Source organism: Xiphophorus hellerii, chromosome 5 (assembly GCF_003331165.1).
Source record: "Xiphophorus hellerii strain 12219 chromosome 5, Xiphophorus_hellerii-4.1, whole genome shotgun sequence".
In the NCBI taxonomy this organism is placed as follows: domain Eukaryota; kingdom Metazoa; phylum Chordata; class Actinopteri; order Cyprinodontiformes; family Poeciliidae; genus Xiphophorus; species Xiphophorus hellerii.
This window is the reverse complement of record NC_045676.1, coordinates 23,758,593-23,779,588: the sequence shown is the minus strand read 5'-3', so window position 1 is coordinate 23,779,588 and position 20,996 is coordinate 23,758,593. Positions and strand designations below refer to the sequence as shown.

The 20,996-nt window shown below is 38.9% G+C and overlaps 1 protein-coding gene across 2 annotated transcripts in view; it reads left to right on the top strand.

Moving 5' to 3' along the window:
- Window positions 1–19,605, top strand: part of adgre5b.1 (adhesion G protein-coupled receptor E5b, duplicate 1) — a 39,303-nt gene extending 19,698 nt beyond the window's left edge. For both annotated transcript variants that reach the window (XM_032563446.1, XM_032563445.1), the window contains exons 2-17: window positions 5,643–5,717; window positions 5,975–6,121; window positions 6,200–6,337; window positions 7,364–7,495; window positions 8,069–8,112; window positions 8,320–8,430; window positions 9,956–10,109; window positions 10,189–10,308; window positions 10,383–10,576; window positions 11,155–11,322; window positions 12,026–12,220; window positions 12,716–12,933; window positions 13,351–13,509; window positions 15,517–15,685; window positions 15,900–16,001; window positions 16,755–19,605. In XM_032563446.1, the coding sequence (XP_032419337.1) occupies window positions 5,977–6,121; window positions 6,200–6,337; window positions 7,364–7,495; window positions 8,069–8,112; window positions 8,320–8,430; window positions 9,956–10,109; window positions 10,189–10,308; window positions 10,383–10,576; window positions 11,155–11,322; window positions 12,026–12,220; window positions 12,716–12,933; window positions 13,351–13,509; window positions 15,517–15,685; window positions 15,900–16,001; window positions 16,755–16,796 (2,091 nt within the window). In that variant the 5' untranslated portion in view covers window positions 5,643–5,717; window positions 5,975–5,976 and the 3' untranslated portion in view covers window positions 16,797–19,605. The remainder of the gene's footprint in view (window positions 1–5,642; window positions 5,718–5,974; window positions 6,122–6,199; window positions 6,338–7,363; window positions 7,496–8,068; window positions 8,113–8,319; window positions 8,431–9,955; window positions 10,110–10,188; window positions 10,309–10,382; window positions 10,577–11,154; window positions 11,323–12,025; window positions 12,221–12,715; window positions 12,934–13,350; window positions 13,510–15,516; window positions 15,686–15,899; window positions 16,002–16,754) is intronic.
- The last annotated feature ends 1,391 nt before the right edge of the window (window positions 19,606–20,996 follow it).

Genomic DNA, 20,996 nt, shown 5'->3' with positions numbered 1-20,996 from the left:
TCAGCGAGGTCATCTCGGCAGCTTCGTCTCAGCCTTGAAAAGATCATTTTCTCTTGGAATGGTTGTCAAGCGTCCGGCATGCCTCACTTCCCAGGTTAAATGAGACAAGCCCCCGTGTTTGCTTTGGAGTAACAGTGAACACAGGGGGAGGCTTTGTTAGAGCTCAATGCGGGTATATAAAGTTACAAGACAAAACTTTGAAGATGCAAGGCATAGAAGTCACAAAGCTGTCTTTATGACCACCATTTGCAAAATTTCCACCTTCACCATATAATGGAGTAAATGATTTTAATAGTACTTTGGATTCCGGATGGAAATTTTTTCCTAAATGCTGGGGAACGCTGTAAAGGTTTCACACACTACAATCAAAGTCAAGTCAGGTTTGTGTTGCTCATTTCAGCAATGAGGCTATTCAAAGTGCTTTACACCTGGAAACTATGAAAAAAAAAAAAACATTACATTTTGTCAAATGCCACCTTCAAAATCGAGTATACATCAAGTATGTTGATTTATGTTCCAGATACTAAGAATCAAAAGCAGCTTTTAACAAGTGGGATTACAGCTGTGATGTAAATGAACTCAGTGTTTCGGCTTGCTGGCACGTTAGCCCCTTTAATCCCGGAAATGTTCTTCAGGTGATGGAAGGCCGGCTTTGTAATTGCCTTTATGTGTCTTTGAAGGTTCAGGTCAGGTTTTTGTACACATTAGACCAAAGAGATCATAAAACCCAAAGGGTTGAGGTGAATCCCATGACATCCTTTATCATGGGATCCACCTCACATGGTTTTATGCAACATCATCAGAGCACCAAATGTCATCATGAAACTGATGAATGATGATGGTAAGAAAAAAAAGCCAAATCAGGTATCAAGGCTTTTAAATACATTTAGACTTTCAATTTCAGAACCGAGTTGTGCAGAGATATGAAGAAACCTGACACCCGAAGGACCTCGGTTTAACATCTTTTGGACTTGTAGCGGGAAGCCATATTGAATGTTTTTGTTTTTTACGAGTCAGCTAAGCGGAAAAGGGACCAAAATGCACGACTTTTATCCGTGCATCTTCCAGATGCTGAAGATGACAAAAAGGCACATTCTTTACTCCTCCTCTTCTTGAGCTAAAGAGTTTGAGAGATTATCAGCAAAATGTGAGCTGACAACATAATATGTAAAAAAAAAAAAACACAACAGTAAACACGTCCAAGGTAGGGCATAAATTATACACTACAAAAAGCAAGCCACAGTTAGACCACATACCTCTACCTCTATTGCCTCTGCAATATTTGTACACAAGCCTCAACGGCAGACATTTATATGCATAGTTAGCATTTATAATTATTTATTGAAGGCTGTGAAAATGTTACAGCTGTAAGACAAACTTGTAAATAAGGTACAATAAACAGTGTAATGCATGAAATAATAACTAATAGACGATGTTTACAATTTGTTTTTTCAGCCAAAAACACCAGAATCATACAGCTAAGATGTAAAGATACGTTTGATTGTACCCCTGCGATACGTTATGGGAAATACTGGGAATAAAATCATAAAAACAAAAACCCCAAAGAAATTAAATTGGCATCCGAGCTCTGAACACATTCTGCCCTTGTTCCCATCTGCAGACCACTTCACCACATAATCAAGCCCAGACACAATTTTTCTCACTCTGGCTCAGTGAAACGCTGTCTGGTCTGCCTCTGGCTGACATTACGGGATCCCAGCGCTGTCACACTGCAACAGAAGGCTCATTGTGAACAAAAGGAGGGAAACGCAGCGAAAGGACCTTGGAATGTGAGCCGGAGCTCCGTCTTTAAGCAGTTTCATTCACTCCCGAGTCATGGAAATGTGACCGGCGTTGGTCTGTTTCGAGGGGCGGTTCGCTGTTCGGTGTGTCACGGCTGACGTTTGTCTAGAAACACGGAGGATGAAAAAAGTCAAGTTTTTTTTTTTTTGCTGCTTATGTAAATGTGCATTAATTTCCAGGACTGGTTAATTATTAACATCAGATGAAGATGGGGCGAGGTTCAAGGTCATAAAATGCAGTTCGTTCCCATTGCTGGCACTTTTGTCAAAAACTGTGTGGTGACCAATTTTCCAGTCTGCTCCACAGTCCCGGTCCAGTACATTTAGTGCAACATACTAGATGTGTCTTCTACAGCTTGAAATAATCTCGAGTTCTATCTTTATTGGAATGAAATGAGTTGAAAGCAAGAATCATTGTGTTTGTGCATTTCTGTACACATGGCATGGTTTTCATTTCCTTGAGGACTGATGATAAGTCAGCCTGGGGTTTTTATGTGGTTCAAGGTCAAGCTGATCTGTGGCTTTTTTTTCTTTTCAGTTTCTCTTCTAGATTTTACTAAGTTCCTCTCTCTCTCTCTCTCTCTCTCTTTTTTTGGCAGCGCTAATTAAAGGTGGGAGGGAAGCTTATTTTTAGCGAAACGTCTTCCTGTTTGCAGGTTTCAAAGGCAGACGAAAACAATGAATTTAATCCCATTCTGAAAAAGTTTGGATCTTGCAACAGGTCGTGCATGGCACTCGGTGTTTCAGATCGCCAAGCAAATCTTAGAGTCAGAAAATGATAGCCAGAGTAATTACAATAACGTGTATATTTATGCTGCTTTCAAGAAATCGAAAAACTGCAAACAACAGCAGAGTTGTAAACACAAATGATTGAGTTTGTTGCGGCTGCTGGGAGGAAGGATCTGCAGTAACGCTCCTTTGTGCGACTGGGATGCCGCAGTCTGTCAGTGAAGCAGCTGGCCTTCTTGGCTACAGCATGAAAAACCTCATGTTCCAATGCTCTGTTTCAATTCAGTGCAGTTTTACTTATTTAGTGCCAATTCACAACAAATGTCTTCTCAAAGAATTGTAAATCAAGTCGCTGAAAACATAGCAACATGAGGAAATTATTTTCTTTGCTGCACGTCTACAGAATGGCTATTGGATTTGACGTTAGCGTCTCGGTTGCCAAGCATCTATCAGAACTCCTTATTGTTGTGGGTCGTACGCCTACGACTGCAGCTTCTCTTGTGTCCTAGCAACAGTATCATTGTTGTTTTTACTGCCATGTTTACCTTTAGGACAGTTTTCTCCTCATGGCGTTACTTATGATCAACAATGATTTTCAGCTCTGGACTTTCCTGTGGAGACCGTTTTGAACCAGTCTCTCGTTCTTTCTCATTGTCGAGCCTTTAGCATTTCCAATAACTATGAGGCAAGTGAGGTCTGCAGAGCCGTTGATGCTCTGTCCTAACCTACTGGGTGAGTCATGGATCTGCTCTTTTCACAACTCCTGGGAAGGTTCATCACTGCTCCATGTTTCCTCCATTTGCAGATTATTTCTCTCGCTGTGACTTGTTGGAGTCCGAAAGCATCAAAATGACTTCTTCACCCTCTCCAGACTGATTTTTTAAAACTTTTTTTGACACAATAAATTGCCTTCTGAGATTTTTTAGCCAACTTCATGTTACCAGACATGTTCTATAAAACTTATACATTGATTCTTCTGCCTGCTTTTCTTGTAATCAGGACTCCAATGACTTTTTACTCTACTAATAATCTTCAGACATGGTCAGATATAACCCACAATTGCTGCTCTCCTGGTAAATTAAAGACAAAACTTCATCATTTACTCAAGTCTGTCGTGATATTGTGTGACAGAAATATAATGTTTGAGACGGTTTCCACCAGCTTGCTCTGTTTGTGTTTGTCCCTCAGCATTTCTTTCTCACTCTCTCTCACCCCATTTCTTACTCTATCATTGTAACAACTCCTGATGTTTCATCAGTTCCTCTTTCCCAGCATGCATGTTGAGAGAATTTATTATGCGAGACGTTTGGCCAGAAAATCTGCAGTTTCTGTAGGCTCTATTCAGCTTAAACCTTTGCTGTCAGACCCCGGCGTAAGTTAAAAACCAGCGTCGCAGAAATCATGGATTTAATCAGTTTATCGGTTCTATCAGTTCACGGCTAGGCTGTGATTCGCTGTTCGAGAGCACACACTGTGCTTCTTTTTAATTTTGACCAAACGAGGAGACAGCACGTTTTTGTATCTTATCTTACAGCTTTGCTAAATGAAAATGTAGAAGGAGACTTCTAACGTTTTCAAACTTTTATCAATTCCTAAATTAACCAACATTTATAACCACAAATCCTCCTCCTTTTTTTTAGTTTTTCAACATTTACTCTTTATTTTTTACATCTGCATTAACCCACCAGTAACCTGCATGTAATTCTGCTTAGTTTATTTTTGTTTCAAATCATAAAATGCATAATTTATTTGATTCAAAACTGCATGCACATAAAAACTATTTGTGTCAAGCTCATTGACAATTATTCAAGGACAGAGGACTCTCTGTATTAAAAAACTTGCTCTAAAGGTCAGTCAGAGTGTCACAAAATTCAGATTTAAATGTCCGCTGACTGTTATATTGGGGGTAAACATGGATCTGACTCATTCTTTTAAAATGAAGGAGTAAGACGGATGTTTTGGTTTAAAAGCTAATAAGTTTTCTTCTAGCTCATATCCATCATTTGGAAGATAAGTAAACGAAACAAAACAAAAAAAATGTGCTAACCATAAAAAGCTCAGACAATTGATGTAAATATATCATCTGCTAGAGATGCGTAACTATCGTTACGTCTTTAATGGAACATCATAAAACATTTAGCTTCCCAACCTCCTAAGCAGACTTGTGCGATGTGGAAACGTCTCCGGTCTGAGGTTCATGCATTTTTACAAGCATTTAGAAGGATTTACATTTAAGACTGTGGTAGGTCGCAGGATGTGAGAATAACCCTTCCATAAATCCACTGAAAACGCCGCATCCAGCCAAAGAAACCCACCTATGGAAGAAGAGTAAGACAGCAGTGACTCTTACTGGAACAGAGTTAAAGTTTCTTTAGCAACTCATACTTCTATCTTGAATTCTTCTCCTTTATGAAGTGTTTAAAAGGATAAGATAATCAAGCCACAAACAGCAATGGACTTCCTGATAAATAAGCTTTTACTAGTTTGCAAGAGTTTACAGGCTTACAAGCCTTCACATAAACTGCTGTGACATTTTGTGTGTGTGTTTTTTTCTTTTTAATTGGACTAGTTTCAGCATTGAAAAAGTGTGCTGGCAGTTAGAAGGGAAACAAGATGTTTGCTTCATCAAACTGGTGACGCCAACAGAGTTATCTGCTGCAGGGAGGGTCTCTACTGGCCATCGTGCCTTTTAGAGCTGAACTTTCTGAGTGAAAGAGAACAGGATATAAGAAAAAGTTTGTTATTTCAGCCTACAGGAAGCTGAAGTTTTAATCTTATTTTCTATGCAACACTTTTGCTTTCTAAAATATGTCCCTTACTGTAACGGTCAGCGCATAAAATAAAAAAAATAAAAGTCCGGTGGCAGTTCTGCATTCAGCTGTAGAGAAATTTAGGGACATTTCTACTGTAAGAAAAGTGCCAGAACAGCAAAAACGTTTCAGTGATTAAATCAGCAATACATTTTAATGGCTTTATTGCTTCCCAGCATTAAATGCTTTATAAACGGCTCAAGCTTTCTGTTTTCACGCGTACCCTCAAAAGGCGTGAGGTAATAATAAAAAATAAAAAATCTCACATATAAAGTAATATTCTGTCTCTTTGTCTCCACAGGGTTTGTGTGTGCACTGCAGAGACCCGTGTTTGGGTGCCCCAATGGCTTCCAAAGCAATGAAGGCACATGCGAAGGTACAGTTCTCACAGACCACTTTGTCTGTGTTCGTCTGTTTTCTGTGACTCAATGATTAAGGCAAGAAGAGTCATTCAGAAATGGAGGTACGGTGGCAAAGTGTTGCTTTGCGGAGTAAAAAGTTTGTTTTTTCAATCCTTAAGTGATCCTGGAACAGCAGCCTCATTTAGAGTTCTGATATCAGGAAGCAGAAATGTTTGTGTTGACATGCTCCCTGCTTGCTATACGTCTCAAACAACATGTCTCAAAATTGCAGATATGAATGAGTGTAATGACCCTGCCTTCTGTGGGAACCACGCAAAGTGCATTAATACCAATGGAAGCTACTACTGTGAATGCTCTGCTGGTTTCCACAATGTAAAAGGGAATCCCAACTTTACTGTTGATAAGGGACAGTGCTCTGGTAAGTATGGTACCGACTGTGCTGAAACTGGATCTGAGAAATTGCTCTTAACTGTGTTTGCATTTTCTCTTCCGTCAGATATTAATGAATGCCTGGACAATAATACAACCTGTGGTCCTCATGGCACATGCAATAATGTTATTGGGCACTATAAATGCGTCTGTAACGCCGGCTACGTTAGCGCAGACGCCAGCAACAAGACTGCACACTGCAGAGGTGAGTGTTATTTTCTCTCTTCTTTCAGTTCTGGTTGATAGGTGTTCTTACACAATCTGGAAAAAGAACAAAATATGACGCAAGAGCTTTTCAGTTCTAGTGAAGTGCGGAAAAACCGAAAAAGAAAAATAAGCTTTGCCTTTCCAGACTTTTCTTCTCTTCTATTGACTTTTTCCTTCCACCAACCAGAACTAAAAACACAGAGCAGTCATCCGCAACTGCAGGTCCGCTCGTTCCCTCCTCCCCTCCCGCTGTTATCAACTCATTATGAAATGATAGCAGAGCTTCCAGTCCCTACATACACAAACACTTTACGCTTAAGAGGCGCTCAGACATCACGTCACTCGGTTTATTCAACAGAAACCCCACTTGATGAACGCCGAAACGAGGAGTAAGTAACAATAACATACGCTGAGAAGATTTATGAAAATTAAGAGGCTCAGTCGTCTTTGGTACACAGAACAAAATACCTCTAAAAACGATTAGCACACGAGAGCAGACCAAGTAAGGTTGCAATAACAAAACCCTGGAGGGCGCCGGTGGATTTAATTGATACTAGATGTAGGAAGGAAGGAGGAACTTTTTTTTAAAAAAAGCAAAAAGTAAAACACATTCCTCAACAAAAGGATTTTTTTTTTTGTTGTAAAAAATGGCAACTAGTCTTGGTTATCAATAAAATGCTCCCAGGCTGAGGAAAAGCCAACATTTTAAAGTTAAACTGTTGTGATAACTCTTGGGGAACGCTGTTGTTGCTGAGTAAGAAATAAAGAAATTACACGCAATAAATGAATAATTTTCCAGATTAAACAGAAAGAAATAAAAAAAAAGTTCTTCTTCACAATTTTCCAGTAACACTCTGTGGATAAACATCTTAATTACAAAGTCTTTCACTAAGTGCTCTATTTAACTTTTTTTTTTTTAAATGTGCTGCCAGCAAGATAACCACTGGCTCAATATACTGTGGGTTCAGAATTGCCCTAAACTGCAAATCGTTACTGAACGGCTCTCTTTCAATCTCTTCCACAGATTTAGACGAATGCAAGGAAGTCAAAGACGTTTGTGGAGAGAAAGGCGTCTGTGAAAACCTTAATGGGAGTTATCGATGCATATGTGAGGCAGGACACACCAACTACGGCCAGGAAAAAACCAGATGCTCAAGTAAGTGTAAACGCTGCTCTACCAATCGTAGAAAATGTTCAAGTCAGCGTTTTATTGCTTCTTTATAAACCATATCTATGTACCAAAGAGTATCAGGTTCGCACTGAGAAATTACACAAGAATAAAGTCATAATATTACGACTTTATTGTCGTAATTTTATGACTGTTCTCAAAATGCTATGACGTTGTTCTTACATTTATTCAATATTATTCTACTGTTGTAATTATTTTGTTTGTGTGTTACATCTGTGACGCAATCTGTACATGTATTTCTGAAGAAGTCCCTAGATTCTCATCTTCAGATCTGTTTGCTTACATACAGCCAGAACCGGTTCTTGACCGCTAAAAAAAGGAAGCCACCTCCATGTTGGCTTTCTTCCTGTTATCACTCGGCCGCAGATTTATTGTAAATGCTTCTTGAAATCCTTCATCCACTTCCTGTAGTAGATAATCTTACCTCAGATCGTCTCATTTTTACTCACACAGTTTTACTCATCTGTTGTCAGGACAGGATTCTGATTTTAGAAACGCTGCGAATGTCCTGTAAATGTTTCACTTTTTCTTTTCTCGCAGAGCTCGAGTGTGACAGCTTTCATGCTGACAGCGATCCAGGGAAGGTACGTCTTCTCCACAGCAGATATATTATACATCATCATTCTCATAATGTTGAGAATGAGGTGAAAAAAATGAGCACACCGACAATTAAATCTCTAATTTTGTGCAAAAACACGCGCTAATTTTCTCCGTTAACGAACCGACCGAAATAAACTGCAGTCAACAAGAAGTCGATTGATCTCTTTATTGCTCTTGTCTGTGTCTCCCAGTCCTTTGAAGGGCTGGCGGACATGTTGTCCATGATGAGGAACAGCTGCTTGGCTCTGTCCGACCCAAGCTATTCTGCTGGTGGAAAGGCTGATGGCGATGCGCTGCTCGAGGTTAGGAAAACATAAAACTCAAACTCCCATACGTTCTGAACCTGCATGCAAATGATCTGTTGAGGCCACTCCGCTGCTGGGTTTCTGATTTACTATTTGTTTCTCTTGGTGCAAGTAGAAGCTCATTAAACAGAAAATTCCTAAACACCAGTGCGGTGAGGGAAATAATCGTCAAGTTGAAATGAGCCTCAGAAGACTCGCAAATGGAAACCAAACGTTCAATGAAAGCAGATTAAGTGCATGAGTTTGAGAAACAAGTCAGCTTGGGTTTTACATAATTTATCACTCTGTGGAGGGCGGCTGTTTGTAAATGTAATTTTATATGTTTTTTGCAGACGTGCAGGCAAGTGCATGTGCATTTGTGCAATAATGCTTCGTTTTAAGAGAAATGTTTAGCATTCTCATATTAAGGTTTTCATTTTAAAACAGCAACAACACAAACAGTTGTTTATGGTAAAAATTGACCCCCTTGAGAGAGTAAAGCATGTCATGATTGGGAATGGTCATTTTTCCATTATAACCATCCCCAAAGGTGACCCACAGGGTTCTGTGTTTGGACTAGTTACATGTATTTATGCTTTGAAAAAAAAATCAGCTTCAAGAAACTCTGTCATCCCCAGCCATTCTCCACTCTTACTGAAGTTGTCATTTAAGGTTTTTGATGAAAAAGAACAGATGTCTAGAGTTCAAAAACTACAAATAAGATAGATAAGATAAGATAAGATAAATCTTTATTGTCATTGTCACAAGAACAACGACATTCAAAAAGTGCCATCAGTCAGTGCACATGCCAAAAAACAAAAAATAACTGTCTCACAATTCACACACAACGCAAGAATCAACAAACAACTGGCAAAAAAAAAATAAGAACAGCCACATTCTCACATACATCATTTATGATGATTAATGGTTGTTTTTGATTGCATTTAGTTAAATTACAATATGTTAACAAAGCACAATTTTAGATGTCTATAAAACACTTCGTCGCATTTCCACAGGATCCTGTCCTTTGGAAAATTATATGCAGCTGTAGCTTTGTCTGTATTTGATGGCAACTTTGCATTGAAAGTGTCATTATTTACCGAATGACACTTCATGACAACAGTCATAGACTTTCATAATGACTCCTTCATGTTCATGACAGCGTCATGTCAGTCTTATGCACACCCTGTTAAATAAAGTTTTACCAATATGTGTGCTTAGATGACCCAGCTGGCTTGCAATGCTCCTGTTTATATACTATACTATAATATTAGTTCTTCTTTCTCAAAGGTCAATTCCGTCCTTATGCTGACGACACAGTTCTGTATTTGTGTTGATTTTTTTTTTATTCCACCACTGCTGTTACGTGCTCTAATGTATTTTATTGCATCAGTCTTGAAAATCAGAACTCTTTCTTTATGTATTCTCCAATAATAAATAAATAAAATCTAACCTTCACCTACTAATTTTTATGTGACGCAACACCTAAAAAGGAAATAGAACAAGTTTTTTAAAAAAAGTCTCTGTCCTCCATCTCTGTTAGAAACTTCTGACAGCGACGGACACCATCCTGTCCCCTGCACACGTGGAAAACAGTAAAGGCGTGAGTGGGCTGCTCACTGCTGTGGAGAAGTCGATTTTACTGATTGGTCCTCAGCTCAAAGCCAACGACACCAAAATGGAGACCAAAGAAACGGGTATGTTTCAACCCATGAGCTCATGGTTTATAGTAATTACAATAGTGACAATAACATTGTGCCATATTTGTCAAAACAGAAGCAAAAATTACAGTTCGAAGAGGAGCTACCCGCCCAACCGGACAGATCCATCTGACCAGTGAACACGCTGATCTCAGCACTGACTGGACAACAGCAGCTGGCGAAGGCCCATATCCTGGTGAACGCTTGACTCTGATAAACAGGTCACGCTCACCTTCAAAAACATGAACTAACCCTGAGTGTCCCAAACAGGTTTTGCTCTGGCCGCATTGCTGAGCTACAAGAACCTGGAGGAGTCTGTAAACAGATCTTTTGGGGACCTGGAAGAAAAAAAAAAAGACGCCATTTCCTTCCAGGTCTTCTCCAAAGTCGTCTCTGTCGTGGTTTCCAACCCATCGACTCAGAACCTGCACAGACCTGTCAACATTACCTTCAGACATCTAAAGGTAGGTCCAACCTGTTCGACGTCACATTTGTTTTTTCTTTGGTCCACCTTAATAGAACTCCGATTCGTTTGTCTAGAAAGCTTGGTTCATTTTGGGGAAGTGTGAATGCGTAACCAAACTCCGATGCGAACCAAAAAAGCGAACTCTGGTTCGCCTAAAAACCCTTCAGTTCACTTCACTTCAATTCTTGGTACAATTGAAGTGAACTCTGGTGCGGTCCGCCGTCATATGTGGATGCAAGCATTCCGGAGACCGCTAAAAAAGCAGGAAGTGGACAATAGCACAGGGCATTCTGGGTAAATACAACCAAAACAACCGCACCATCTGAAAATGTAACAAATTTTGCAACTTTGGTCCCCAATTGAACCACGCATACCAGACGATAAGGTGTGAAAACACCCTAAGAGATCCTCATTCCTGGTAGCTCTAAATCCAGCGTCTAATATCATGAGAGTCTGCAAGAAAACACCATATGAAGTCATTACCAGGCAACTTTCAGAGCTTTCTCTGAAATCCAATGAAGGTATAAATATACCACACCCTCTGTATTTAACTGCTGATTTTGGTTTGCACATTAGGACATAAAACAGACCCCTGAGGTGGGCTACATCTGCGCGTACTGGGATGAGAGAGGAGTCTGGTCCCCAGATGGCTGCTCCCAGGAGCTGTCCAACGACACACACACTGTGTGTTCGTGTGAACATCTGAGCAGCTTTGCTGTGCTGATGGCCCTTTATCCCATGAAGGTAAGTCACAGATAATACTTACCTGGACAAAGCGCATCTTTTTTTTTTCAGATGTGGGAACTATGCAGAATTTTTTTAGATGAAGAAAATATATCCATGGCAGTAGGTAAAATATAAATATGTTTGAACTTGGTGCAATATAGTAACCTTTATTGGCAAGCAAATTGGTGGGAAGGTTTTGTCATGTTTGGCGGAGGAATTTGAGCCACGTGAAGACGAGAAGATCACAGTTACGTGTTGAGATTAAGTTTTTAATTGAAGAAATAGAGCTACCGATGTCAGGAATGGGCTCAAAGAGAGTTTTTTTAATGACTGGAAAGGTTACGATTGACTTTAGAACCACATCAGACTCAAACTAACCAGCAGAATCTAGAGGAACTCAGGGAAGCGACCAATTAGAAATGAACACAAAGGGAACCAACAGGACATAAAATGATTTAAAAAAAACTCATAGATCTACACCATAACACAAATCTGAACCAAAGTGGTATGCTGGCAAATGGACTGATGATAAATAATGCCTTTCCAGACATACTCACCACTCAAAGTGTTTATGGTTTCAACTTTATGGGGTCTCAAGCATTTTTACAAGACAGGATCCATTGAGAGTCCGACGTAAACAACCAGATTCATTCAATGCGAGTCATGTGTTCATCATTTCTGAGGGGAGCGTCATTGTAAGCTGACGTGTGTTCTCTTGCAGACCAGCTTTCAGCTCCAACTGTTGACCCAGATCGGCCTGACCATCTCCCTCGTTTGCCTGGTGCTGAGCATACTGACGTTCAAGTTCTGCCGGTCCATTCAGGGGACGCGCACCACCATCCACCTGCACCTCTGCATCTGCCTCTTTATGGCGGACCTCGTCTTCTTGGTTGGGATTTCTCGAACTAGACCAGAGGTAAGGATTAGTAGTGTTACTTCAAAACAATATTACTTTAAGGGGGCTGTTATGTTAAATCAATTTTTTGGCATTTTATATCATGTTGCAGTGTTATCCCCTCATCAAAAACATACTTGAGAGTTGCTGCGTGTTTGAGAAATATGTGAATATGTGAATCTCCCATGGCAACCAGTCTGGGTGCAGGAACGGACGTAAACGGCACATTGAGAATGATGTGCTGAAGGCAGAGGGTTGGAAAGAGCAGGAACTTCTTAAAGAGACAGAGACCCAATTTCAAGGCATCAAATTGCAAAGTCAAATTCCTTTTAAGTCATGTTTGATATAGATAGCATTTGTATGGCAACTGAAAGTAACATAATGACGTGATTGTGCTATAAAATGGCACTAAAGTACATAATACTTCCCCGCTTCGTTTCCCTTTACAGAGACACGAACAGCAAGACCTTTAGCTTGAGACTTATTCTTTCTTTTTCGTGTTATTTTGTCTTCAAGGGCGGCTGCAAGTTTGTTGCTGCAATGCTCCATTTCTTCTTCTTGGGTGTAATGAGCTGGATGCTGTTAGAAGGGGTGCAGCTCTACAGAATGGTGGTCCTGGTGTTTAACGCCACCATCCGGCCCCTTTACTTGTACGTCACCGGTTACGGAATCCCTCTGGGGATTGTTATCATATCCGTCATCATCAGATCAGGGGGCTACGGCACTAAAGACCAGTAAGTAAACATCGACGCTTTAAAAAAAAAAGTTGCACATAAAAGAAGTCATTGCTTTAAAGCAGGGGTCTCAAACTCCAGTCCTCGAGGGCCGCTGTCCTACAGTTTTTAGATGTGCCACAGGTACAAAACACTGGAATGAAATGGCTTAATTACCTCCTCCTTGTGTAGATCAGTTCTCCTGAGCCTTAATGACTTAATTATTCTATTCAGGTGGTGCAGCAGAGGCACATCTAAAAGTTGCAGGACACCGACCCTCGAGGACTGGAGTTTGAGACCCCTGGTTTAAAGTGAAACCAGGAAATTCATGTCTTGCGTCACACTATTTGCGTCAGAGGAATTCAAACACTTCTGTTATCAGGTTCTGTGACGTGAGCTTTTTTTTTTCCTTCTTCTTCTTTCATCTCGCTACCAAAGCTGCTGGCTGTCCTTGGAGCACGGCCTGATCTGGAGCTTCTTTGGTCCCGTGTGCCTCATCATCGCCCTGAATGTCTTTTTCTTCATCGTCACTGTGTGGAAGCTCGCCCAGAAGTTCGCCACCCTCAACCCAGACCTCTCCAAGCTGCACAAAATAAAGTTAGTCTCTGCAGACATTCATACATGAGCACCTTTGCAATGAATGGAAAATGATTTGAGTCAGAAAAAAGGAAGAAGCTTTCCTACTTCTATCCCATTTCCCTACATTGATAAGCTTTGTGTTTTTTTTTTTTACTCCTTCTCACATTCTCAGAAAAAGTGTTCAACTGTAAAATTTATTGGCGTCTTGCTTGGATGCAGAAGCTCATAGATCAGGAGTTAGTCTGAGAAATTAATTTAAAAAATCATCCTCTTGCACAAAAAGCAGCTGCTTGACGAAGCGGCCATAAAGCGTGAGATTGGGATCGAAAAGGGGCCAGTGGCTAAATGAACAGATGGTTGAGTTGGTGAATGTAGCGAGAAGCACCTTTTCAATTTGAAGAAGCTGAAATTACAGAATGGCCTGTAAAAATAGCTATGTTATAATTTGTCCCTGGGGAAATTACGACACTTCCTTAATCTTATTTAATTATGACTTCTGCTTTTAAGTTGTTTTTTTTTCTTTTACATTTCACAACCCAACTTAAAGTACACCATAATAATGAAGGAAATAGGAAGTTTTTAAAATTGTGTTGCGTCTCCCTTTTACATCTTAACCCTAAAAGAAGAAAAACAATGGAAGTAATTTCCTTCTAAAATCAACTAATTAGCAAATAGACTCAATCTATGTGTAATCTAACTGAGCACTGTGCAGGCCATCATAAAAAAGAAAACAATTTTAAGAATATGATACACATACAAACTGACTTGGCTGTCCATCTAGACCAGGGGTCTGCAACCTTTTCCATTCAAAGAGCCACTTTTGCCCCCGCTGCTACAAAATAAAACTGACGTAGAGCCACAAAAAGCGATTTTATAAACGTAACTATGAAAGTTGACAAAATGACGCTAAAATTTATTTCCGTTTTTAGATTTTAGAACAAAGTGAATTACCTTTTGCAAAATAAAGAAAATATGCTGAATGAGATGAGCCTTTTACGTGAACATGGTAATAGGTAGAATAGTTTAAAGCTATAGTAGATACTTTTAAAAACCTGTTGTAGGTATTACATTCTGATTTTGCATAAGAATTTCCAGGAAAAAAATCCTAAAACAAATTCCTCATCAAAAATGAGGTATTTTAAGAGCCACAGTTGTGGGTCCAGAGAGTCACAACTTGCACAGGAGAATCTGATGACGGGACGGCTATTAGTTAGGGTCTCCAAAAATCTGGAAGACTAGAAAAATTAAATCCACTGCTGAAAGAAAGCCGTAAGAGCTACTCTCTCGTCTGACCGTTTTAAAATGGCCAAATGATCAGATATCAAAAGAATCAGATGTCACGTCCTGGACTGTAATAGAAATTCTGACATTTAACATACATGTGGTTTTTTTTATTTCATCTTTCTTTTGAGTTTAAGGTTGTAAAGCAAAAAAAAAAAAAGTACAAACAGGTTCAAGGGGCATCGACTTTTCAAATCACAGTAAATTACAAACTGAAGCTATTAAGCAACAAATATATTCACCAGATCCTTAAATCCAGGTTTATCTCATAACTTTCTTTTTTTTAAAATTCAGTTGTCGGTTCCTGTTTGGTTTAGGCAGCAGATTTTAAACTGAGACAAAGGTTCACCTTCCAGCATTACAATGACCCATAACATAAATCTAACAGAGAGTGAGATCAAGACTTAAAAAGACAACTCTGTTCAAGGACACTGTCCATTGGTCCGATTGAGCCTAATTATACCAAAAACACTTGTAAATGCAGCTAAAGGTGATTTCTACAAATAAAATAAAAAAAAGTCTCATGTTTTTTTTCCACTTCACAACACTATGCATGCGAGAACCGTAGAGGTTTGGATACTTGTGCAAAGTTTTCCCCAATGACATGCAAAAAGTCTTGGTAGTGGCATTTTCGTCTTCAGGGATTTTTCGCAGACGCTGGCAACATCTGAGTCACGAATGAGAAATCTCCGCCTGCGTTCTCTTCCAAGTCCCATCTGTCTGATTTGTCGTTTCGTATCGCAGAGCTTTCACAGTCACCGCCATCGCCCAGATGTGCATACTGGGACTGATGTGGGTGTTTGGAGCCTTCTTGTTCAGCGAGGGGATGACGGCGGTCGCATACATCTTCACCGTCCTCAACAGCCTGCAGGGTGCCCTGGTCTTCATCATGCACTGCTTGCTGTCTAAACAGGTAGAAAGGATCTGGAAGGTGTTTGTGGGAGTGAATAGTGTCGGGAGGAAGAGGATAAGTTTAACATAAAAACAAAAAAGAAAACACCAACCAGACCGGCGATTTTAAAAAGAGAAGAAATGTTTTAGGAAGCTCTTCAAAAATGCTGTAAATGTGGGATTGAACAACGCACAGCGATTTGAATATTTCCCCGTGGCTCTGCTGCCCCCTGCAGGTGAGAGATGAGTACGTCCAGTTCCTTTCCTGCGTCTGCACGCCGCAAAAGAAGAGGTACTCAGACTTCAGCAGCACCAATCCGTCCAGCAGTCAGTCTCAAGTACGTGCCGTTTCCTGCCTCACATGTATTTAATAAGCTATTTATCTGTTTCCGTTTAAGGTGTTTTAAAACAAAAGCTACGTTTCTGCATAGGTATAATTTATGATCGACAACAAAAACCAGACAGCTATTAAAGATCCAATTAGTAGTCAAAAATATTTACTGTTCCAAATGTTTTGTCTAAGCCCAGACATCAAACCTCAGCAAAAAAGAAAGTAAATTTGCCAAAATAAGAAAGATAATATAACCTAACTATCGTTGATATTTGGTTTTAGCATTGCATCATTTTACATTTTTCAAAGAAACAATCGGACTTTAGGAGAATTTTTCATCTTATTGATATAACATACTGATTATCACAGTCTCGGTAATATGTTGAAATGTTCTTTCTTTCCTTCTTCCAAAGTTTTGCCTTTGAAACTTGCCAAATTCTTTAAAGACTCTTGTCTTGATTGTTTTGAAAAAAATGTAACATCAGTTAGTGAGTAACACTGTGCGTCATGTTACCAAGAGTCAACAATTACGATTTCGGTAACCCTTAATATTATTATTTGGATATAAGGACCTATCTGGTGAGGTTTGAAATGGAATTAGTGTCATATTTCATTAGAATCAAAGACTGTGATCTTCCATCTCTCTGCCTTGCAGTACATTATGTCCTGTAACTGCTGTCCATTGGGTTGTAATGGTTGATTTTAAAATCTGGTGAGCATTGTTCAATCTTTCCTCATGATATGACTTGTTTCCCTGTAGGGTTCCCGGAGTGGACAGATCACAGGAGAATCCCAAATATGAAGAGCTTCGTCATTTTTACCCCGCCTCATGTGCAGAAAATCACTCCTTCAGACTGTTAGGACAAAGACTGTCAAGGTTCAAATCACCTAGGAAAACAAACATGTCCTTCTGTGGCCTACATTTCAGTGATTTTTAAATTATTATTCTTTCAACCTGCCGTTGTTGACCTGTAGAAGAGCAGCAAGAGCGATCTCTTATTTAAAAACTAAACACAAAACCGGAAAAAAAAACGTTGAGTGAAACCATCAGCTGGTTCCAGGATTTGGACTTTTGCCGTTTTACCTTTTTGAGACTTGAGTTAAGGGTGATCAGACTGTGAATTGTTAAAACTGAACCCTCCATCTCACCTGCTCAATTCTGTATTCAGTTTCACCATGGAAATGAAAAACCATTTTAGAGCCAAAATAAAAGACTCATTCACGAGTGTTTACCGTGGTTTCAAACACTGTAAAAGGACGAATTTTTAATGTATTTAAACAACTTCTCGTGACTAAACGGCGCCCCCTTGCTGACTACTAAAGCAAACCCAATGTTTCAGAAAATGTTTATTTGTCTTTTTGACAGTTCTGTTTAAATATTCTGTAAGGTCTACTATATAAAATACCATTAAAAAAAAATCAGAAAATCTTATTTAATTATGCACACCGACTTCAATTTAAAAAAGAAGAACAAGACACCAAAATATACTGTAGAGAGAAAAAGAAAATAGGTCAAAGGGTTTGATAGTTTTTCATGTTTTTACTGCCATTCACAACAGGACAAATTGTATGTGATGTGATTTATTCTGTAAAATGATCCAGGTTTTTTTTTTTTTTTTTCTAAAGTGAGCCTTAAAAAATGTTTATTCAGGAGTTGTTTGAGTTACATCGATGCTGCGTTAGTAAGCAGAAGTAACTCGTCAGTTCAACCGGAACATATCACAGTTATAATATAAGCTGTACTGCCGTCAAGGCAACTAAAACGGAGTTTTATGGATTTAGACATATTTATTTCAGAACGCAGACAACAGAAGTTAATACACACGCGTGAGCAGATAGTTTGCACTGTATTTTATGTAAATGTTGCCTGTACAAATAGTAGTTTTCGTTGTTTGTTTTGTGCGTACCGTAGGGAAAAAGGTACAGAATACGTGCAAAAGTACCGGTATACTTCTAATATGGTGATGGGGGTCATGAAATTCACACCGGATGTTGGTAACAATCCAAGTTATCCTCAAATGTTTACCGTCACCTTGGATTAAAATACACTTTTTCCAGTACAGAGTGAAAAACTAAATATAAACTAAATATATGGCACTGTTTTCTTAAACATAACAGTGCACAAACAATTCACAATTTAAGAAAAGAAGAAATTCATTTGTATTAAATAAAATTATACTGTCTGTATGTTTCCGTTTATGTTTTTGGACATTTTCAAATATTTACAGATTTTTTCACGGCCCTCTGAAATTTCTAAGCTTAGTCCACTTTCAGCCCATCGACTGTTGCTCAGTCAATTAGGACTGAACCTGTCGATATCAACCACCGCCAGTAGGGGGCAGGAATTCTTTCAAAACACTGAGATTTCGTCAAGTTCCTTTAGTATCTTAGACTTTTCTTCTTCTTTTTTTGCAGTGTATTAATTTGAATCCATTTCATCCTTATTCTATGTCTCATTATACATGTTACTCATACTTTCTGACACATTGGTTACAATTTTGTTGTATATGGGCTAAGTTTGGCTACTACCAACGTCTGGTGTGACTGTCGTGGCAATAGCCAATTCAAAAACATATTCACCTGGAGAAATGCTGAAGTGTTTCATACTTATTTACCCGGCTGTACTTCTGTGGTATTTGTTTTCATGTACTGTAATTAAATATTTTGCTAATAATGGGACAGAAACTCACACACAGCCTCTGATTTCAAACAAAATGAGTGATATGTATTGCTTTAATCACTCGTGGCTAATGTTAAATCCTCCATCTTGGCTTATGACTGAGCTTTCCTGCTCTTTTATTATTATTGTTATTATTATTTTTATTGCAATTGCCAAATACGTAAACACATCTGGGACAGGATTAACAATTAATTAACAAAAATAGGCCCACTCTGCTGATAAGGTTGCAGCAGCTTCCCCCCATCATGCCGTGTTTGTTGAATAAATGTCCATTTAATTACTGTGTTCTTATTTTAGAGCTTGTGTGTGTCCAGGAAATGTTAGTTACTGTAAGACTGAGGCTTTTATCGCTGAAATGAGAGCCACAAGATTTGTACAGACCTGAGTTTGTTTTGTATCATTGCACTTTTCTGTTGTAAAAAGAAATATTCAGTACAACTATAGGTTTTCATATTGTTATGTAATAATAGAAGCAGTCGCACTTGCAGAACCTTAATAGTTTTATGTATAGATATGCATTTTAATTTTCCATCATTCACATCTGTTGAATTAGACATGGAAAATGCTTTTTCATAATAAATTAGAGGCTTTCAGAGCTGCGTTTTGTTTTATCTTCCTATTTATGTTCAGATTTCAATGTTAACCTTTTGTTTTACCAGCTGTTCTTTGGTTTGTAATTGTCATGGTTTTTATTATTATATTTTACCGTTTTTATTCCTGCAAAGCAAAAAGTTGTATTTATGCTAAAAAAAAAAAGGAATGTGCAGCTTTTTTAACTGAATGTAAGATTCCTTATTGTTAGAATATAGTAGAGCTACATTTACAAATATGCTTATTTTTTTACTTTGGTTCACTTTACGCCATTTGGTACTTTTTCCTTCAATAGATATTGTCCACAATTCTGAATAAAGCTTTTTCTTCATGTGAGAAATCTGATTTGTGTGCTCATTATCAAAACTGTCTTTACAGACTAATTCAATGAATTTGTGTCTTATTGAAAAGTTCATTTACTTAATAAAGCAAAACATTCAATCGATTAATTGCACAGACTGGTGTTTTAGGACTTTATTTCTATTAACTATAATGATTTTTGTTCTGCTTACGCCTAGTAAAAAGACATCAGTGAAGGTTAGAATATCATATTAGACCAATAAAACAGCTTTCCAACAAAGAAATGTGGACTCAATCAAAAGTGTGTTTAATACCTGCTTAAAAGTTATTTTTAATTATCCTTTTAATCTGATAAATCTCATAGGAAGCCCTATTTTGATTTAGTGAGTATGGCTGCACGTCGACCTCTAGACGCACGTAGGCCTCTCAGCACACACCGACGACGAGTCTGAGTGAGGAACTGCAAGACTGGGTTTGATTGGAAAAAAATAAACTAAACAATAACCCACAAACTTATGAATCAGAGAAATACATCAATAAGCTACCTCACAACATCACAGTCATGGAAATGATTGTAAAGGTGTGTAAAAGCATGTCTTCTACACACCTGTACAAGTAATTGTCTTGTATTGTACATGAAGTGATTTGAATTTCCATGAAATGTAAGGAAATGAGTCATCTCACACTCATGAGTCTCAAAAAGTCTTAGACAGTGGGCTAAATAAACTGAAGAAAACACACAAGGCTGCACTGACTCTAGATTTGACACAGTTTCCATTTATAAATTCCTAATTTGTTTTCAGACGTCTGGTTAGAAGCTTACACACATCATGGGGATTATTGTTGTACAAATTAGCCTGATAAAACCCACCCTCTTCTTCTACGCCTTGTTTCCTCCTGAGAGTCTAGAAACGATTGTTTGAGCCTTTAAATTTTACCCAATTGCTAATATTTGTCCGTGACGTATGCAGCTTACCGGAAATTGCCTGCGCTGTAAAGAACCATCCTTCACCTCCAGGAGAGACGTGGCTGAAGCTAATGGCTAATAATGTTAATTCAATATTTATGGAAGCGAGGCCAACACGGACTGAACAGCTTCATTCACTTCCTGCGCTGCCATTCTAAAAGTAGCGCAGAAAAATGACGTCACGTCTTCTTCTTCTTCTTCTTTTTGTTTTTAATGGCGGTTGGCAAGCAACTTAATGGTGTGCATTACCGCCACCTACTGGTATGGAGTGTGGATCAGAACGCAACTATGACGTCACGTCGCCCGCGACCTCTCATTTTGTTCGCTGATTGGTCCGGTTAAAATTCTACCGGAAAAATCAAGTTGAATGGCAGAAAGCTCGGACTGAACAGTAGGAATCCAGCGGAATGGCGCACGAAGGAAATAGGTCAGGCTAATAAAATTTGGGGCTTTTAGTTATTTAT